At 35.7% G+C, this 17464-nt stretch overlaps 1 protein-coding gene across 15 annotated transcripts in view; it reads left to right on the forward strand.

Moving 5' to 3' along the window:
• Positions 1-17464, forward strand: part of mef2aa (myocyte enhancer factor 2aa) — a 534066-nt gene that overhangs the window by 337622 nt on the left and 178980 nt on the right. For 14 of the 15 annotated variants that reach the window (XM_039773273.1, XM_039773279.1, XM_039773276.1 and 11 more), the window contains one exon: positions 1832-2035. The exons of the other annotated variant lie outside the window; for it this stretch is intronic. In XM_039773273.1, the coding sequence (XP_039629207.1) occupies positions 1832-2035 (204 nt within the window). The remainder of the gene's footprint in view (positions 1-1831; positions 2036-17464) is intronic. 15 annotated transcript variants of the gene reach the window in all.

The following is a 17464-nucleotide window of genomic DNA, read 5'->3' on the forward strand; positions in this document are numbered from 1 at the left end:
TCTGTAACATCATCTTTCAAAAAGTCTGTTTGCATCAGCAGCCTACAGAAAAAGAGAAGTGTAAGTAATGTTGAATCTAGATCACCTGATGCTTTTTTTAGTGCTAAACTGAAGAGAACTGTCTGTAATATGGAAATTGTTTTCAATAGTCATCAAAAAAGCATACTATGCTATGAGTTGTATAAAACCGCAACAAATTTGTGGTTAAGAAGAACTATGAAAGCATGCCTGAGAGTGATGGTTAATTACAATATATTGAGAATTTATGCTTACAAACTGCATACTTTTCTTAAGAATGGGAAAGCAACTGCTTTAAGATTCAAGAGCTGCAGATTTCAGAGAAGCACCAGGTTTGCATGATCGCAGATTACTTTGATGAACATAGTCAATAAAATGATTGGATCAGGCATCAAAGTTTACGTCATAGGCTGAGCTTCATGATTGTTTGAGTATCCTATGACATTTATGTTATATCTGAAAACTGCACTGCAGAGTACTGAATTTGTGCCATTGCAATATTGCCTTATCTGACTTAGGCAACAGTTCATTGCCTGACAATGTGCTAATACTATGTAAACACGTAGAGAACTTGAAAACATTTATGCAGTGATGTCATTTTATATTTTGATGTTGATGTACAATACTTTAGGACATTTTATAAACAGCATAATGGCAGCAGCATGTGACAACGTATTACCATCTAAATACTATTAAACATTGTATATTTTAATATTTTTATAAGTAATTTCATTCTTTCATTACCGTCATGAAAGATTTTATTCTGTGCTTTTATTTTACATACACATGCAACTTTGCTTTTATTAATACAACAGAACCTAGGTGTAACATTCCCACACTTAACATTTTCCAACATTTTTTTTACATTTTTTTTTATTGGTGAGTGGTTGTGATGGCTGATTTTTCAGAAATAATCCATCCATTATCCAACCCGCTGTATCCTAACTACAGGGTCATGGGGGTCTGCTGGAGCTAATCCCAGCCAGCGCAGGGCACAAGGCAGGAAAGAAACCCCGGACAGGGCACAAGCCCACCGCAGGGTGTGCACACACACCCCCCAAGCACACACCAGGGACAATTTAGAATCGCCAATGCACCTAACTTGTATGTCTTTGGACTATGGGAGGAAACTAATCTGGTATTGAATAATATTAATAATTTTAAGCATTTTCATAGAAACTGCTAAACTGAGGTTCTACTGGTCAGTTTGTGTACAGAATACAGTAAAAGCAGTTGGCAAAGTATTTAAATGAGGGTGCTATGAATTGAATTTAATAATCATAATAACAATATCAAGGACAATGATCATCAATTATGAATTTTGTGGTAGTCATGCTCCCCGATTTTAACCTTATCTTTTTACTTCAATTTCATCAATCAATTTAATGGTATCTTGATATATAAAAAAAAGTAATTTCTTTTTAAAACAAGACAACATCTGGGTGAGTCAAACTTCGCACACGTGCTTGTGTGTGTACAAAGTATGTGTGTTTAAGGTTGTGTGTGTGTGTTTTTTCCTTTGGTATTTTTTTTATCTACAGTATGCTGGTTTTTCATAATTTTTAATTGTTTTATGTCTGTGTGTTGTCATATACAGTATTAGTGTCACTTCTCTTTAAGCCAGTAAATACAACATATTTTCCAGTCTATTGTCCGTTATCATCAGTGCACTAACTTAATTTTGCAGAAGTTCGGAAACTCGGGTTTATACAAATTTGCAAGTCAGTGGGCTTGTCTACAATGTTGTGAATACAAGTGCTTGTGTATGCGCAGATGTTTTATCATCTCAGCACCTTTTTATTGTCTTTTTTAGGTGACATTTACAAAGAGGAAGTTTGGTTTAATGAAGAAGGCCTATGAACTCAGTGTGCTATGTGACTGTGAAATAGCCCTGATCATTTTTAACAGCTCAAACAAACTGTTTCAGTATGCTAGCACAGACATGGACAAAGTTCTTCTGAAATACACAGAGTACAATGAGCCCCATGAGAGCAGAACCAACTCGGATATTGTAGAGGTAAGAGACAGTCCTTTTTAACTGCTATCAAAACCAGAGTTAAATAGCCAAGACATGGCAGAACTTCATACAAACATTTGAAACATTTTCCTGACCTACACATGGACTCAAATTATAAAACGTGTTGTTATGAATTTCATAAGTGTGTTTTGACAAGGAGGCATTAAAAAGATTAATGAAAAATTGTTTAATCAATTTTACCATAATATAAACTTACTTAATAGCAGAGTACACTAGTTGAAGTTTAAGGAATATTCATAAGTCACTTTGTTTTTTGTTTGTTTTATCTTTGCCTTATGTTTTTTTCTGATAAACCTTTCCAATAGTTTGGTTTCCTGTATTTTAGTTTTCATTTGACCTGGCACATGGACTGCATGTCTTTATTGGTTTATTGTTTAGTACATACATTCAAAAGTTAATTTTCTTTCTATATGTGAACAAAAATACCATCACATTTTATTTATTTTTCTTTCAAATTAGTGTGGAAAAAATATACCATCAAAGTTTAGCCTTCTATATTGTTTAATTTTAAATTCCCATGCATGTATGTTAAACATTGTGTTGATTTCAAATGGGCAAATTTTTGGCAAAGCATATTAACCGGCAATACAAATTAATAATGACTTTTACTTTAAGAAAAAAAATAATTAATCCTCAAACCAAGAATGACATGCTTCTCTCAGACCCCCTCCAACGAAATACTACTCCCTGTTTTTTAATAAGAAATGTTTCAGGGTGAACTAAGAGACTTCATCATAAATTGGAAAATTGCCAAACCTACAAGACCATAAAACATACAGGTGTTTCACATGCCAAATTTCCATTTTAACTCTAGAAGCAGATAATTGAAATATATGTAAAATTATAATGCATATACTTCGAAATGTATGTGGGTTACTTCAAGGAGAGTTTAGTCTTAGTGAAAAATCACATTGTAAGCAGATAGACTTTGCCACCTCTACTGTCATTGGATCAGATTTTATCTTGTCTCTACAGTAATACCTTGCTCCAGACATTCATTTTTCTCACCTTGTACAGCACTTTAGATAAAATGCAATGCGCCAATTTTCGCCCGATTTCTCAATTGCCATTTCTGGCTAAAATATTAGAAAGAATTATTTATAATCAATTAGTTGATCACCTTAACTCCAATAATTAATTTGAGATCTAACAGTCTGGTTTTAGGCATTATCATGGTGTTGAGTCGGCCCTCCTGAAATTATTCAATGAAATCTGTATTATTACTGACTTAGGTGACGCTGCAGTCCTTGTCCTCCTTGACCTGTCCACTGCCTTTGACAGTATTGACCATGAGATATTGCTGTTGTGGCATTAACATCTTGTTGGGCTTAAAGGGGCTGCTCTTAACTGGTTCAGGTCATATCTAATTGGTAGACACTTTTCAGTGACTTTAAATTCCTCTTTTTTGTCTACTGCTCCTCTTAAATGTGGTGATTCTCAGGGATCCATTTTGGGTCCTATTTTATTCTCTATATACCTTCACCCTATTGGAGCTATTTTTAGGAAATTTAACATTTCTTTTTATGCTGATGATACATAGGTTTATATTCCCATCTGCAACTCTGCAATGAATCAACTACACAACTGTCTTTTTGAACTAAGATTCTGGATGGCTAATAATTTTCTTGATCTGAATCAAAATAAAATGGAGGTGCTTATAGTGGGTCCATGAGATAAAGCCCAAATTTATCTTGGACTTCTCTGCTCTTTCTCTGTCTTTTGCAAACCTCAAGTCCGTAATCTTGGTGTTATTTTTGACAGTAACCTCTCATTTGAGAAGCAGTTTAATTCTGTAGTTAAGAGTTATTTTTTCCAGTTTCGTCTTTCAGGTAAGATCAAGCTGTTTTTATCTTAGGGATCTTGAGAAAGCTGCTCATGCTTTTATCTTTTCTCACCTTGATTACTGCAACTTGCTGTATTCTGGGATTAGCAAATCCCTGATACTCAGGTTACAGTTGGTCCAGAATGCTGCCACGCGCTTCTGGTTGGTGCAGCAAAGTCTGATTCTGTTTCTCCAATATTAGCTTCTTTACACTGGCTGCCTGTCAGTTTTAAAATTGATTTTAAAATCTTGTTGCTAGTTTGTAAATCTTTACATGGGCTTGCTCTTGCCTATTTATCTGAATTGTGTACTTTATACCAGCCATCTAGAGTGCTTAGATCTTCTGGTCAGTTGTCTGTTGTTGTCCCTCATGCCATTTGTAAGACTAAGGGGACAGTGCTATTGCAGCTGCTGCTCCTCACCTGTGGAACTATTTACCTCATTACATAAAGGAGTTGTCTGCAATTGAACTGTTCAAAACAAGATTAAAGACTCATTTCTTTTCACTTGCTTTCTGTGACCTTCAGTAATACTGATGGTTTCCTCATTTATTTTATTTCTTTTTATGTTTTTTTATGTTAATTGTATGTTTTTTCTTCTTTTATTGTAAAGCACTTTGGCCACAGCATTCCTATGTTGTTTTAAATGTACTATATAAATAAATTGACATTGACGTTAACATTTTTATGAATGTTTTCCGATTTATATTTTGCTAGAATGTACATGTATTATCTGGTTTTGTATCTATACTAATAAAAGGCAAAGCCCTCACTGACTGACTCACTCACTCACTCACTAATCACTAATTCTCCAACTTCCCGTGTAGGTAGAAGGCTGAAATTTGGCAGGCTCATTCCTTACAGCTTACTTACAAAAGTTGGGCAGGTTTCATTTCGAAATTCTACGAGTAATTGTCATAACTGGAACCTATTGTTTTGTCCATATACTGTAATAGACTGCAGCTCAATGGCCATGGGAGGCGGAGTTGCGTCCCGCATCATCACGCCTCCCACGTAATTGAGTGCCTGCCCATATAAGGTCAATATTCGCGGGTGAAGGACTGTGCTTATGCAAACGACCTTCGATGCATGTACTCCGAGCGGTTCACGTGAACTGACTGTGAACGCAGTACGCATACAAGCATATTCATAAGTGCAGCTACTGCGGAAACAAAGCACACGGTGGAAAAAGTCAGTGTCGTCAGTATTCGCAGGTGATGGACTGTGCTTATGTAAACGACCTTCGATGCATGTATTCTGAGCGGCTCGCGTGAACTGACTGTGAACGCAGTACGCATACAAGCATATTCATAAGTGCAGCTACTGCGGGAACAAAGCACACTGGGTGGAAGAAGTCAATGTCCAGCTAAAGGAAGATAGTGTAAAAAAAACCCATGCATGCAGTGTGCGATGTCTCAGATAAGAGTACCGATTTGGGTAGTGAACACTTCGATGAATGAAACCTGTTATCTTTACAACGGTTGACAAACACGGAATGTAACTTGAACACAACACATCCTCCAAATACTAACTTGATTGAAAGAAATAATGGTAATCAAATCCTTGATGACATCAACACTCATAACAGTCACAAAATAATTACATTTACAATCATATTACGTTATTTTTAAAATGTTCCCTTTTCTTTTTCAGAACTTCTTTAACACACCACTTCTCCGCTGCAAATCGCGGTATTTTGATATATATATATATATATATATATATATATATATATATATATATATATATATATATATATATATATATATATATATATATATACACATACACACACACACACACACACACACAGTGGGTACGGAAAGTATTCAGACCCCCTTCAATTTTTCACTCTTTGTTATATTGCAGCCATTTGCTAAAATCATTTAAATTAATTTTTTCCTCATTAATGTGCACACAGCACCCCACATTGACAGACAAAAAAAAAAGATTTTTTTTTAAATTGTTGCAGATTTATTAAAAAAAGAAAAACTGAAATATCACATGGTCCTAAGTATTCCGACCCTTTGCTCATTATTTAGTAGAAGCACCCTTTTGAGCTAATACAGCCGTGAATCTTCTTGGGAAAGATGCAACAAGTTTTTCACACCTAGATTTGGGGATCCTCTGCCATTCCTCCTTGCAGATCCTCTCCAGTTCTGTCAGTTTGGATGGTAAACATTGGTGGACAGCCATTTTTAGGTCTCTCCAGAGATGCTCAATTAGGTTTAAGTCAGGGCTCTGGCTGGGCCATTCAAGAACAGTCACAGAGTTGTTGTGAAGCCACTCCTTCGTTATTTTATCTGTGTGCTTAGGGTCATTGTCTTGTTGGAAGGTAAACCTTCGGCCCAGTCTGAGGTCCTTAGCACTCTGGAGAAGGTTTTTGTCCAGGATATCCCTGTACTTGGCCGCATTCATCTTTCCCTCGATTGCAACCAGTCGTGCTGTCCCTGCATCTGAAAAACACCCCCCACAGCATGATGTTGCCACCACCATGCTTCACTGTGGGGACTGTATTGGACAAGTGATGAGCAGTGCCTGGACCATGTGATATTTCAGTTTTTCTTTTTTAATTAATACTGCAACAATTTCAAAAATTGTTTTTTTTGTATGTCAATATGGTACATTACTGAGGAAAAAAATTAATTTAAATGATTTTAGCAAATGGCTGCAATATAACAAAGAGTGAAAAATTGAAAGGGGTCTGAATACTTTCTGTACCCACTGTATATATGTTTATATGTGTGTGTGTATATATGTATGTGTGTATATATATATATATATATATATATTTGACAGCAACACTCATAACAGTGACAAAACAATGACATTGTCAGTCATGTTACGTTATTTTAAAAATGTTTCCTTTTCTTTACTTCTTTAACACATACTTCTCCGCTGCAAAGCGCGGGTATTTTGCTAGTTCCTGTATATAATTCTTATGCCGGGATAAATGTGTTTTGAAAAACACTGAATTGGGTACATAGGCTGCTTTATGATTGGTGCCTGTGTAGGTTATCCCTTATTTACATAGTCTTCAAAAGTATAGTAATATAATGGAGTAAAAGCACCATCACTACAGAGAAATGGCCACCTAGTTAATTTATGGCTGGAAAAGCCCTGCCTTACATTGTCACTCTCTCTCTCTCTCTCAATGTTACTTTTATTTTTTTCATGAATATGTTAATATACTATGTGAGCTGTTTATCCATCTTAATGATATATCCCTTATGGAATTTTTAGTGAGTGATTAGTACAAGGCCACTACCTTCTCTAGTCCTTCTGAAAAGACGAGGCACAAAATCAGCATATTTTTAACAACTGCAATACTCATTTTCCAGCTCACCAGGGGCCTCATGTATAAACAGTGTGTACAGTAATCCCTCCTCGATCGCGGGGGTTGCGTTCCAGACCCCCCCGCGATAGGTGAAAATCCGCGAAGTAGAAACCATATTTTTGTGTAGTTATTTTTATATATTTTAAGCCCTTATAAACTCTCCCACCCTGTTAACATTATTAGAGCCCTCTAGACATGAAATAACACCCTTTAGTCAAACGTTTAATCTGTGCTCCATGACAAGACAGAGATGACAGTTCTTTCTCACAATTAAAAGAAAGCAAACATATCTTATCTTCAAAGGAACGCCGTCATAAAGGAGCGTCAGGAGCAGAGAATGTCAGAGAGAGCGCAAAGAAAAGCAAACAATCAAAAAATCAATACATGCTTTTAAGTATACAGAAGCACCGCGATAAAGCGGCATTTTGTAGAGGAGCGTCCGTGTCCTCTGTGCAAACAGCCCCTCTGCTCACACCCCCTCCGTCAGGCAGAGAGAGTCAGAAAGATAGAGAGAAGCAAACAAGCACAGCGCAGGAAGCATATCTTATAGCATTGAGGAGTTTTAGTTAATATGTAATACATGCTCTGATTGGGTAGCTTCTAAGCCATCCGCCAATAGCGTCCCTTGTATGAAATCAACTGGGCAATCAAACTGAGGAAGCATGTAACCTAAATTAAAAGACCCATTGTCCAGAAAGCGCGAACCAGCGAAAAATCCATGATATATATTTAGATATGCTTACATTGAAAATCCGCGATAGAGTGAAACCGCGAAAGTCAAAGCGCGATATAGCGAGGGATTACTGTATACACATAAATGTTGCGTACAAATGTTTCCACGCTCAAATTGCAATGTGTAAAACCTAAACTTGGCGTAAAGCCACGCACATTTCCACGGTAGCTCATACCCTGACATACGCAAGTTCTCTGCACGGTTTTGCAGACTGGCGGCACCCAGCGTCAAAGCAGTTCTACTCTTCCTGTGTGGTTACCCTGATCTTTTTTAGATCCACATCCCTGACGTGGTTTTATCATATACACTGAAACTACCTGTATATTGTTTATTAGTTTAAGGCATCTGATTGTAATTAACCTGTAACAATATAATGGTCTTGGGAATAGCCATAATATTCTAAATACCATAGCTGCTTTTGCGTTGTTACTCTCACTGCACCTTCTTTTTCTTCTTTCAGCTGCTCCCGTTAGGGGTTGCCACAGTGGATCATCTCTTTCCATAATACTCTCACTGCACCACTCAAGAGTATTTATATCACTGTATCTAAGTGGGGAATCATTGCTGTTCAGCAGCTGACAGGAAAGAGAATTATCGGTATACAGCATCAAGCACATGCTGCCTTAGCCATGCTACCTATTGAACTGCTTTTATATGGCAAATGCTTCAGAGCCTTTCTTCACGGTTCAGAAACAGTTTCATCCCAAGAACTTTAAATGCACTCAATCAGTCCATCAAGCACTCCTTGTAGAACTGTTTGTACTCATTAGTTCAGTCACCTCACTGCTGATGAAATGCAGCAAAATATGTTTATTATATTATACAGATAAAACTTTTATAACTTCATTTAAATAATCTATATTGTTAATAATTAAACATGTGAGGACACAGTGTCGCAGTGCTAACAAGGAACTGGGGCTCCGTTCACGGATTGTTCCTGCCTTGCGCTGCATTCTTCTAAACATGTACTACGAAGATATTTCAATGTTCCTTAAAAGTTTTGAAGAATCGGCATTCTAAGCTTACAGATTGCTTAACGTCTATTGCAGAGCTGATTGTGTGGCAATTGGGTATTTGGAGAAAGAAAAGGAAGGTCAGGAATTTATACGTTTGAAAGAGACAGTACAGCTGCAATAAATTTATTTAATTCAAGGTCACGCACAGCAAAGCAAGCATCTTGCGTGAGGCAGGAACAATCACTGTGCCACCGTGTTCCCATGTTTAATAACATGCTTTAACTCCTGTCATCATGAAAATGGTATCCCGTATACATCTCAGTATTATAATTATTCAGAGAGCTGTAATATCACGAATGTAATGGATTCTGTGTACTTTTGGAGGAGAAGAAAGCCAGTTTAAGAAGCACGTAGTGATTCGCACACATAGAGCACATAGAAGAACAAATACAAAACAAAGCATTTAACGTACTACTTTAGTTATGATATGATTTGAGAAACTAGTAAATTAAAGGATTTTAAGATGAAGTTTATGATGTTCTACTTTAATGACAAAATGAACTACGTGGTTAAAGTGGAAATTTTGAGATTAAAGTTGAAATTTCGTGCTTTTTTTCCCCACTGTGTCACTTTTTTTTAATCTGTACCCTCATAAGCTTTCATATGACGACTCGCCTTTTCATGGCGACGTTGATATCTGACAACTTCTTTTTTTTTATTTCGGGCACTGTGCGACTTTGTGAACTTGAACTTTGGAGTTTCTCTGACACTTTATGTCACTTGATCAACTTCCTTTTGTTGTTTATACCACTTTTTAAACCAACAAATAGTATGTTTTTCCTTGCCTCCACTTGGTATGTGCTGAAATTCTTCTGTTTTCCCCTGTGCTTTTGTCATTGTCTTTTCACTGAAGGCAGAGCTTAAGGGCTGTTTATATTGATTTGCATATTCAAAGAAGCGTTATTCTGGGAGAAGTTGGGTTGGGACAGCAGGTGCGTGCGTTACCTTTCACGCTGACCGGGATTTATGTAGCTTAAGAACGTGGAAGTAGGCGTTCGCACAGATTTATGCTACTGGATTTTTTTGTGCATAAGCAAATTTCCGAGTTTGTGCTTACGTAATGTTATAGTGTGAATTCTATGCACGGCGTTATGCATGAGGACCCAGACTGAAGGGAAGACTTGTAAATTGTTTCTCTTGTTTTATTCTGTCAAAGGCAAGCTTTTATGACCTCAGATAAAAAATGTTTCAGGTCTTCTCCTTCAGGTTGCTAATTAATAAGTTCAGCAGATATCTGCACATATGTAGAAGGCTTCTGACGAAGCAAAAATGGCTTCAACATCGTTTTCATTTGGGTTTACTGCTTTGGTGCTGCCTCATCTTCTATGATTGTGTTTATGATTGCAAAAAAATATCTGTTGTCAAACAATGGTTAATAGTGACGAAATGGAAAAAAAAAAATAGTGTTTGTTTTTACTCGTATGACACTTGGGCTAACACCGGTGTATGAATACAGTGAATTGACACAACCTCTGTAAGGTTTATTCACTTTTTAAAGGGTGCACAATGGGAATACAGTAGACAACTGTCCAACCTATAGTGTACCACAGTGCCCTCAGGTTTTGCAGTTTGCTCAGGTACATATTATTCTTATTAGATTTTAACTACCGTATATTTCCACTTCATTACAAAATGGTCACTTACAATAACCTGCTGTCCAGTTTGTTAATCAAAGTTTCTTTACAAAAGTGCTCATAGGTAATTACTGATTTATTGTTTCATTAATTCATTTTTGTTTTGATCACTATGAATTTCTGTAATGCTCATTTTAGCTGTGGTAGTTTTCTCAGGGGTTTTCAGTTTGCCTTGAACTATATAACATAATCCAAAATCCACTTAATCCAGTTCATGGCTGTGGGGGAACCAAGTTTTTCAAAGCAGCACAGGGTGCAAAGCAGGAAACACCCCAGGATGGGGGTATCTATCATTTTACCTTGAATTAGCTATATCATTAAAAACATAATTGCTGCAATAATAAAATATAGGTTTATGTCAAGTACATGGGCTTCAAAAGCCTATTCAAGGTTATGGTACTATTCTATAGTATCAGTGGATGCCTGCAGCAGTTTCCAAATTTGCTGTTTCAGTGCAGAAGCAAAAGCCAATTCCAACCCAGCCAAACCTGGCAGCATTTCACCATTTTTCCAATCAAATAATTAAATGAAACAATGTTTCATTTACAATGTTGTATTAAGTGATACATTGCCAATACAGCAAAAGTTCTCTAAGATTATTTTACTAACCTTAATTAAGTCCAGAAATCGTAATTTGGAACAGTGTTATCACCTGCTATTACATTTCTGCTCTTTATGTTAAAAAATCATATAGCCAGAAAAAGTTAGACTTCTTTACCAGCAGGACATGCAACTAAGAATTTCACTTACCATTTTGACTTTTTCTACCTGTAATTGTGCAAGTAGATGATTATTATTATTATTATATTTTGCAGAAGCCTTTATTGAAGGCCACGTACAGAGCAATTTATAATATGCACAAGAATGAAAGTACAAGACTGAAGAGTATTATTCTTTAATTTACTTATAAAATGCCTTCATATGTACTTCAGTTTAAATTGTCTAAATGAATAATAAATTGGATTATTGATTAAGGTGTACTTCAAGGCAGCTGCTATAATTTTTTTGTATATTAGTCATTGTGGCTGTACTGTGAGCAAAGCTTCAAGGGCATCATTATGGTGGCTCTGAAGTACATGACTTCTACAGTGTTCCATTGTTTGTGTACCACCTTTTTTTTTCCATAGTGCATGTGCGTTCATTGGTGACTGTTTAGTATCCCACTGCTGGCAGGGTAATCATTGGCGCACTGTGATCCAAAACTGAATAAGTGTGTTAGAATATGAGTGGGTGAGCATGTCAATATTGAAACATTTTATACTGCATATTTAGAGAAGTTTCACCTAAAGATGTCTTTTATAGTAGCACCTAAAAGAAAAATATTTTACAAATCACTGCAACATTATTTTCAGACTGTGTAAAATAATCTATTTTTATGTTTTCCTCGACAATAGTGGGTAACTCTTTAGTACAGTATACACGTAAATGCTGCAAGTATAAAATAAACAATAAATTAACATGCTGTTTGTTACACACATAATATTAAGTTAAATTGTCTTTCCATTAGAATGTAAATGCTACAAGTATAAAGTAAAAGATGTTTTAACATGATCTTTGTTGCATACATAGTTTTAAAATAAATGGTCTTTCCAAATATAAATGGCTGGCATTTCATCAAGATATTAGGTATTTCATTTCACATGACATGATATGATGCATCACTACCAAGAAGTCCTCTTTTTGTCATTAAAAAACTTTTGATACAGGCTATATTTTACCATTCACCATTTCTTTTATTGGTACCTACCGAAAGCAGAAGATAGTTGACATGACAAATATAGATGATTTGGCAAACCAAAGCAATATGCATTAACCTCTTGTTAATTTGGTGAGTTCTATTAAAATGGTGGTCAGTATTTAGATTAGTTGGAGCTCATTTCCCTGTTTAGTTCTTCATCTGTGCCAGTTATATTTGTTACAGAGCAGTGTGCTATAGTGTCTTTTATCTAACTAAAAGATCTCCCAGAAAGCATATGATGCACCTGCCTACTACATTATATAACAATATGTTTCATACCACATTGTCCAGAAATGATACAAAATTATTTTATGCCAATGGTCTGTGAATTTGGTAACATTGCCGGCAAAATTTGTCACAAAATAAAGACAAGTCAGCATCTGTAAAAATGTTTGTGCAAATTCCAAAGCAAAAATATCAAAAGGTTTTATCCAACTTTTTGTGTTCATTATTCTCAATTTGCCATCTATAAGTTTATGATATATACATTGATTACATAAATTTAATAATGTCATAACATATCTTGGTATGAAATTAATTAACCTATCGTAAATAAGTGTATATTATAAATTTGGCACAGTAGTGAAAAAATATTGTTATCCTTATATTAAATATTGCTTTTGTAAAATGTGTTGAGAGGCTATCCACAATTGTAACTAAACTGTCCACATACAGAAAAACAAGATCAAATATTCTAATTTGTATTCATTCCTGCTCATGTCAGGTACATGGATTGGGACAAAATATAATTTAGTTCTCATTTGCTTATATTTTCTAACTCCTTCCTTGTGATGCTGTCCATAATACACAAGACTCTGTTTAGCTGAATTAGTACAAAAGAAAGTGAGACATCTGATGATATGTGCCTTAGGAGAAAATGGTCTGACAGTCTTCTACTTCGTTTTAAATTCAGGTGAATATAACAGCATCATTAGCAATAACTAAACAAAAGCAACATCATAAGCCTCATTTAATACTGTTTAAAGAATCTATGAAATCTGAGGTAAGATGAGATAAAATGAAGGAGGTCAATGAGTAAACAATGTACAATAGCATAAATTACTAGGTAAAATCATGGTTAAAAATGAGCAAGAAATCAAAGCCAGTACAACCAGACAGAGGTAAAATTGAAGTCAAGGGCAAAAGTGAAATTGAGAGAGAAAAGAAATATAGACAAGGATACAGCTTAGTCTCAGTTTCCCATTTTCCCCCAATGTTTAAATAGATAGAAAGTGCTATTTAGCAACACTACTGGTTACAATACAGTTTATTTTTGTATAGCCCAAAATCACACAGGAAGTGCCGCAATGGGCTTTAACAGGCCCTGCCTTTTGACAGCCCCCCAGCCTTGACTCTCTGAGAAGACAAGGAAAAACTCCCAATAAAACCTTGTAGGGAAAAATGGAAGAAACCTCGGGAAAGGCAGTTCAAAGAGAGACCCCTTTCCAGGTAGGTTGGGCGTGCAGTGGGTGTCAAAAGTAGGGGGTCAATACAATACAATATACACAACAGAACAATTCCTTACGACAGCATAATAATAAACCTTAAACCTTAAACCTTTAACCTTAAAAAGTATATCAGTTTTTGTAGAACAACACTGCTCAGGTTTTCTAAAGTAATTAGTGTTTGGAGCAGATTATAGTTACATTCCGAGGCAATGAGGGGTTAGTCACTATCCAAACAATATGCTGTTTCTCAGTCTGCACTGTGTAGGGATTAAGTCAATTTAGAATTTTGTACTGTATACCAGAACCAACCTACATTGCTTTTATACTATATTACAGGATTTTATGGTTAAGAACTCATTTCAGGTCTTCATGAATTGGTTTGTTTCTGGATATGATATTATGATTATTTTTGTTGTGTTATCATTATGTCATTATTTTATTTGCAGTTTTTCTAAGGGTTTTGTTAGCATTTTGCTTGGGAGCTGTCATAAAAAATGGAAGTACTCTCAGTAGTTTGTACACACTTTGGATCAAGGAACCTAAAACAATAATTTTTGTTTGTTTCCCGACTTCACATTTGGGTTTAATTTTTGGCCTTCAAGAGATGTCCTGGGTGTAAAGTGACGTGAACAAGAGCAAGAAGAGTTTCTCATTGCAAAAGATCTGAAATTATCACGAGACAGACTGAGTTAACAAAAACAAATATTTATGTATCTTAATATCTGAATCTGCTTGAAACCCTAACTCTAGTACTCTTTCTAGAAAAACAACTTCCATTATTGTCCTTTTAGGAACTTTGTGTATAATAACAAAGATTATTAAAAACTTTAAATGTCTGTATTTTTTGTGGAAACATTGATATTTTTTTTTATTTAGATCTACCAATTAGCTATTCAGTCTCATAACTGCTTTGAATGCTATTCATCACATTACTTTCAGCTTGCCCTTTTGTGGTACTGCTCTCTTGAGTATAAAATGCTGTTCCTTTAAGAGATAGACTAAGTAGATTTACTGTGAGATTTACAGTGTACAGAGATTACCAATGAATGGAACCACTGATGTGTTCTGACATAAACTATTAACAAACTGCTCTGCTTTATAATGTTTCTGGTACGTAGAGCAGAAAAAACAACATCCCTCTTGAAAGAAACTACCTTCTATAGGGAAGTTTGCTTGGAATATATACATTATCTTGTAATGTGCTTGGGAAACTATTTTCAAATGTGTGAATGAAAAGGGTGCTGTAAAGGACTTTATCAGTCTCTTTCCTACTGTCACACAGTATCTTGCTCATAAGAAAAACGTTCTAGAAATCGGTCCTCTTGCATTATTACTTTGTGACCATTTGGATCAGCTGAACAAAAATCTATCTACACTGAAAATCATTGCACAAAGGCCTCAGTAGATTTATTTTTGTAGCACTTCATCAAGCAAGTCCACTACTTCTGAAGAAGACAGTTAATGTTTTACTAAGAACATTGTAGCACACATTTGAGCGCTATTATTCTGCAGCAAGTAGATGACTCTTTGTTAGAGCATTCAAAGAACGATGTAGTAATCCAAGAATCAGTCCATCTTTAGCCTTTAATGCTGCCTTTCATATTAAGCTCTTTACAAAGCATATATCAACAGTGACAAGATGTATAAGCTGAAAATCATTATGATGTCTGTAAATGAAGACAATTTAAAGATATACAAGTTTAACTGATGGTAATTGCAGTGTCATTGGTTCATGAAGTGTATATAATTTTTTTCTAATTTATTGGTCAGATTGTATCTTCAGATTTTCGTAATTTTGCAAGTGAGGTCCTTTGTGTTGATCTGTATGATTTCCCTTCAGAAATGGTTGGCCCCACTCTTGCCTTGTATCTTATTTTCATTTTTATCTCAGTGATTCATTGTTTCTCTGGCCAATCTATCCCTTCTTTGTAAATTTCTTGTTTTTCCTGTTTGAAATTTGATAGCCTTTGTTTCTGTACAAAAAAATGAAAGTCTAGTCTTTTGAATTTTTAATTTAGTTATATGAATAGGCTAATAAGGTTTGTCTTGCCCTAGAAGAATCAGTAGCTTTGGTTTGTCAGGTGGGCTTTCATCCATTGAAAATAGAAGAATAAACAGGATGGAACATGTTTGGTAGATTGGAGATGAGCTTAAATAGGTAGCATCCATTAAATAATTTTTTGCTCACCCTCATCCCTCTTGATAAGCTAGTTGTCTATGGGTTGCTAGATAGAGTTCCATGTACTTGTAAAAGATCTGACCCCTTAAGGATCTGCTAGATTAAAATCAAAACTAGTAAAGTGGAAAGCACTTTTTTCAAGGAACAGTTTTTTGTAGTCTTTACTCTTTCACTAAATAAATATATTAATTAATGAATGTAAGAAATACTGGCTATTCTGTGACTGGTGTGCTTTTTATCAGTCTAAAAGATTGAGTTACAAATCGGGGTCCTGCTCTGATGTGTGATCTGCAGAAAATGGAGTTAGCAGATACTTTGATTTCCACAGAGAGTGCCCTGCCTGGCACTGTTGCTATTGTCTGTGTGTGCACTGACTGTTTGAAAGATGCCTCTAGTTAGAATTGTGCCTTTGACACCTCTTGAGTCTCATCTGTATATAGCTGTGAATTAAACAACAAAATTTAGCACTAATGCAAGGCCGGCATTCATCTGCTTAAGTATGGACACCGCCCTGAAATTTTTCCATTGCTTTATTTGCTCATTTCTGCACTGCAGGGCCACTCTTTTTGAAGCTCTTTGTGCATAAATTAGTCTCAGTGGAATGTATGCATTCAGTCTCTTTCTAAGCATAGTTTCACACTCAGAGGATGACCTTTCATTGAGCAAGACAGTGGGTGGCTCCACGAACCACTTCACAGTACATCACTCAGCAGTTCTTCTGAATTAATATCAAGATCTTAACACGTGTTACTGACAATGCTGTTGGCAAGAAGAAAAACTGTCCAACTTGTCTGCTACTGGCATGTGACCAACCAGTTTGATATATCACTGCATGCTGCAGTAGGGAAGGCAGAACAGGGAGGGAGAGCTTGAGGATATTCTTCCTCATAAAGCCACATGCAATGAGGCGATATTTTTATACTTTAGATCATTACTTTTTTTTAATTCCACTTTGGAAAAATATTTTTAAATTACATTGCATAATGTTTAATCACATTTTTCATTCCTTAAGTGTACAGTGTATCCATAAACCAAGTAAAGCAAAGTGTACTATTCCTTTAACATTCATAGATTCAGTTAATGTTCTGAGACTGGGTTAAATGTCTTCAAACAATAAATATTATGTTCAGCAGGACAGTGTATCAGACATGCAAAGATAGGGCACTAGAAGAAAACCATGCCTCACAGGCTTTCAGCATTCAATAGGAAAAACGTCTTCAACATGATTTGGAAAGCACACTATGACCCTTTTGGAATAAGTTAAAAATGATTAGATGAATGGACTAAAAGTGCTTTATGAAATTACAGTGGTTTCCACTTCCAGAATGTGTGTGCCACAAAGCTAATAAGTGCTTACTAGATGGTTTTACAGTAAGAAGTATAATAATAGGACCAACTTTCTCAGGTGCCTCACAGTTTTGTAAGAGGTAAGCTACATAGATGGGGATTTTGAGATCCTTCTTTAATATGAGTGTGGTAAGTGGAAAATGGAGAACATTCTT

Source organism: Polypterus senegalus, chromosome 12 (genome assembly GCF_016835505.1).
Source record: "Polypterus senegalus isolate Bchr_013 chromosome 12, ASM1683550v1, whole genome shotgun sequence".
In the NCBI taxonomy this organism is placed as follows: domain Eukaryota; kingdom Metazoa; phylum Chordata; class Cladistia; order Polypteriformes; family Polypteridae; genus Polypterus; species Polypterus senegalus.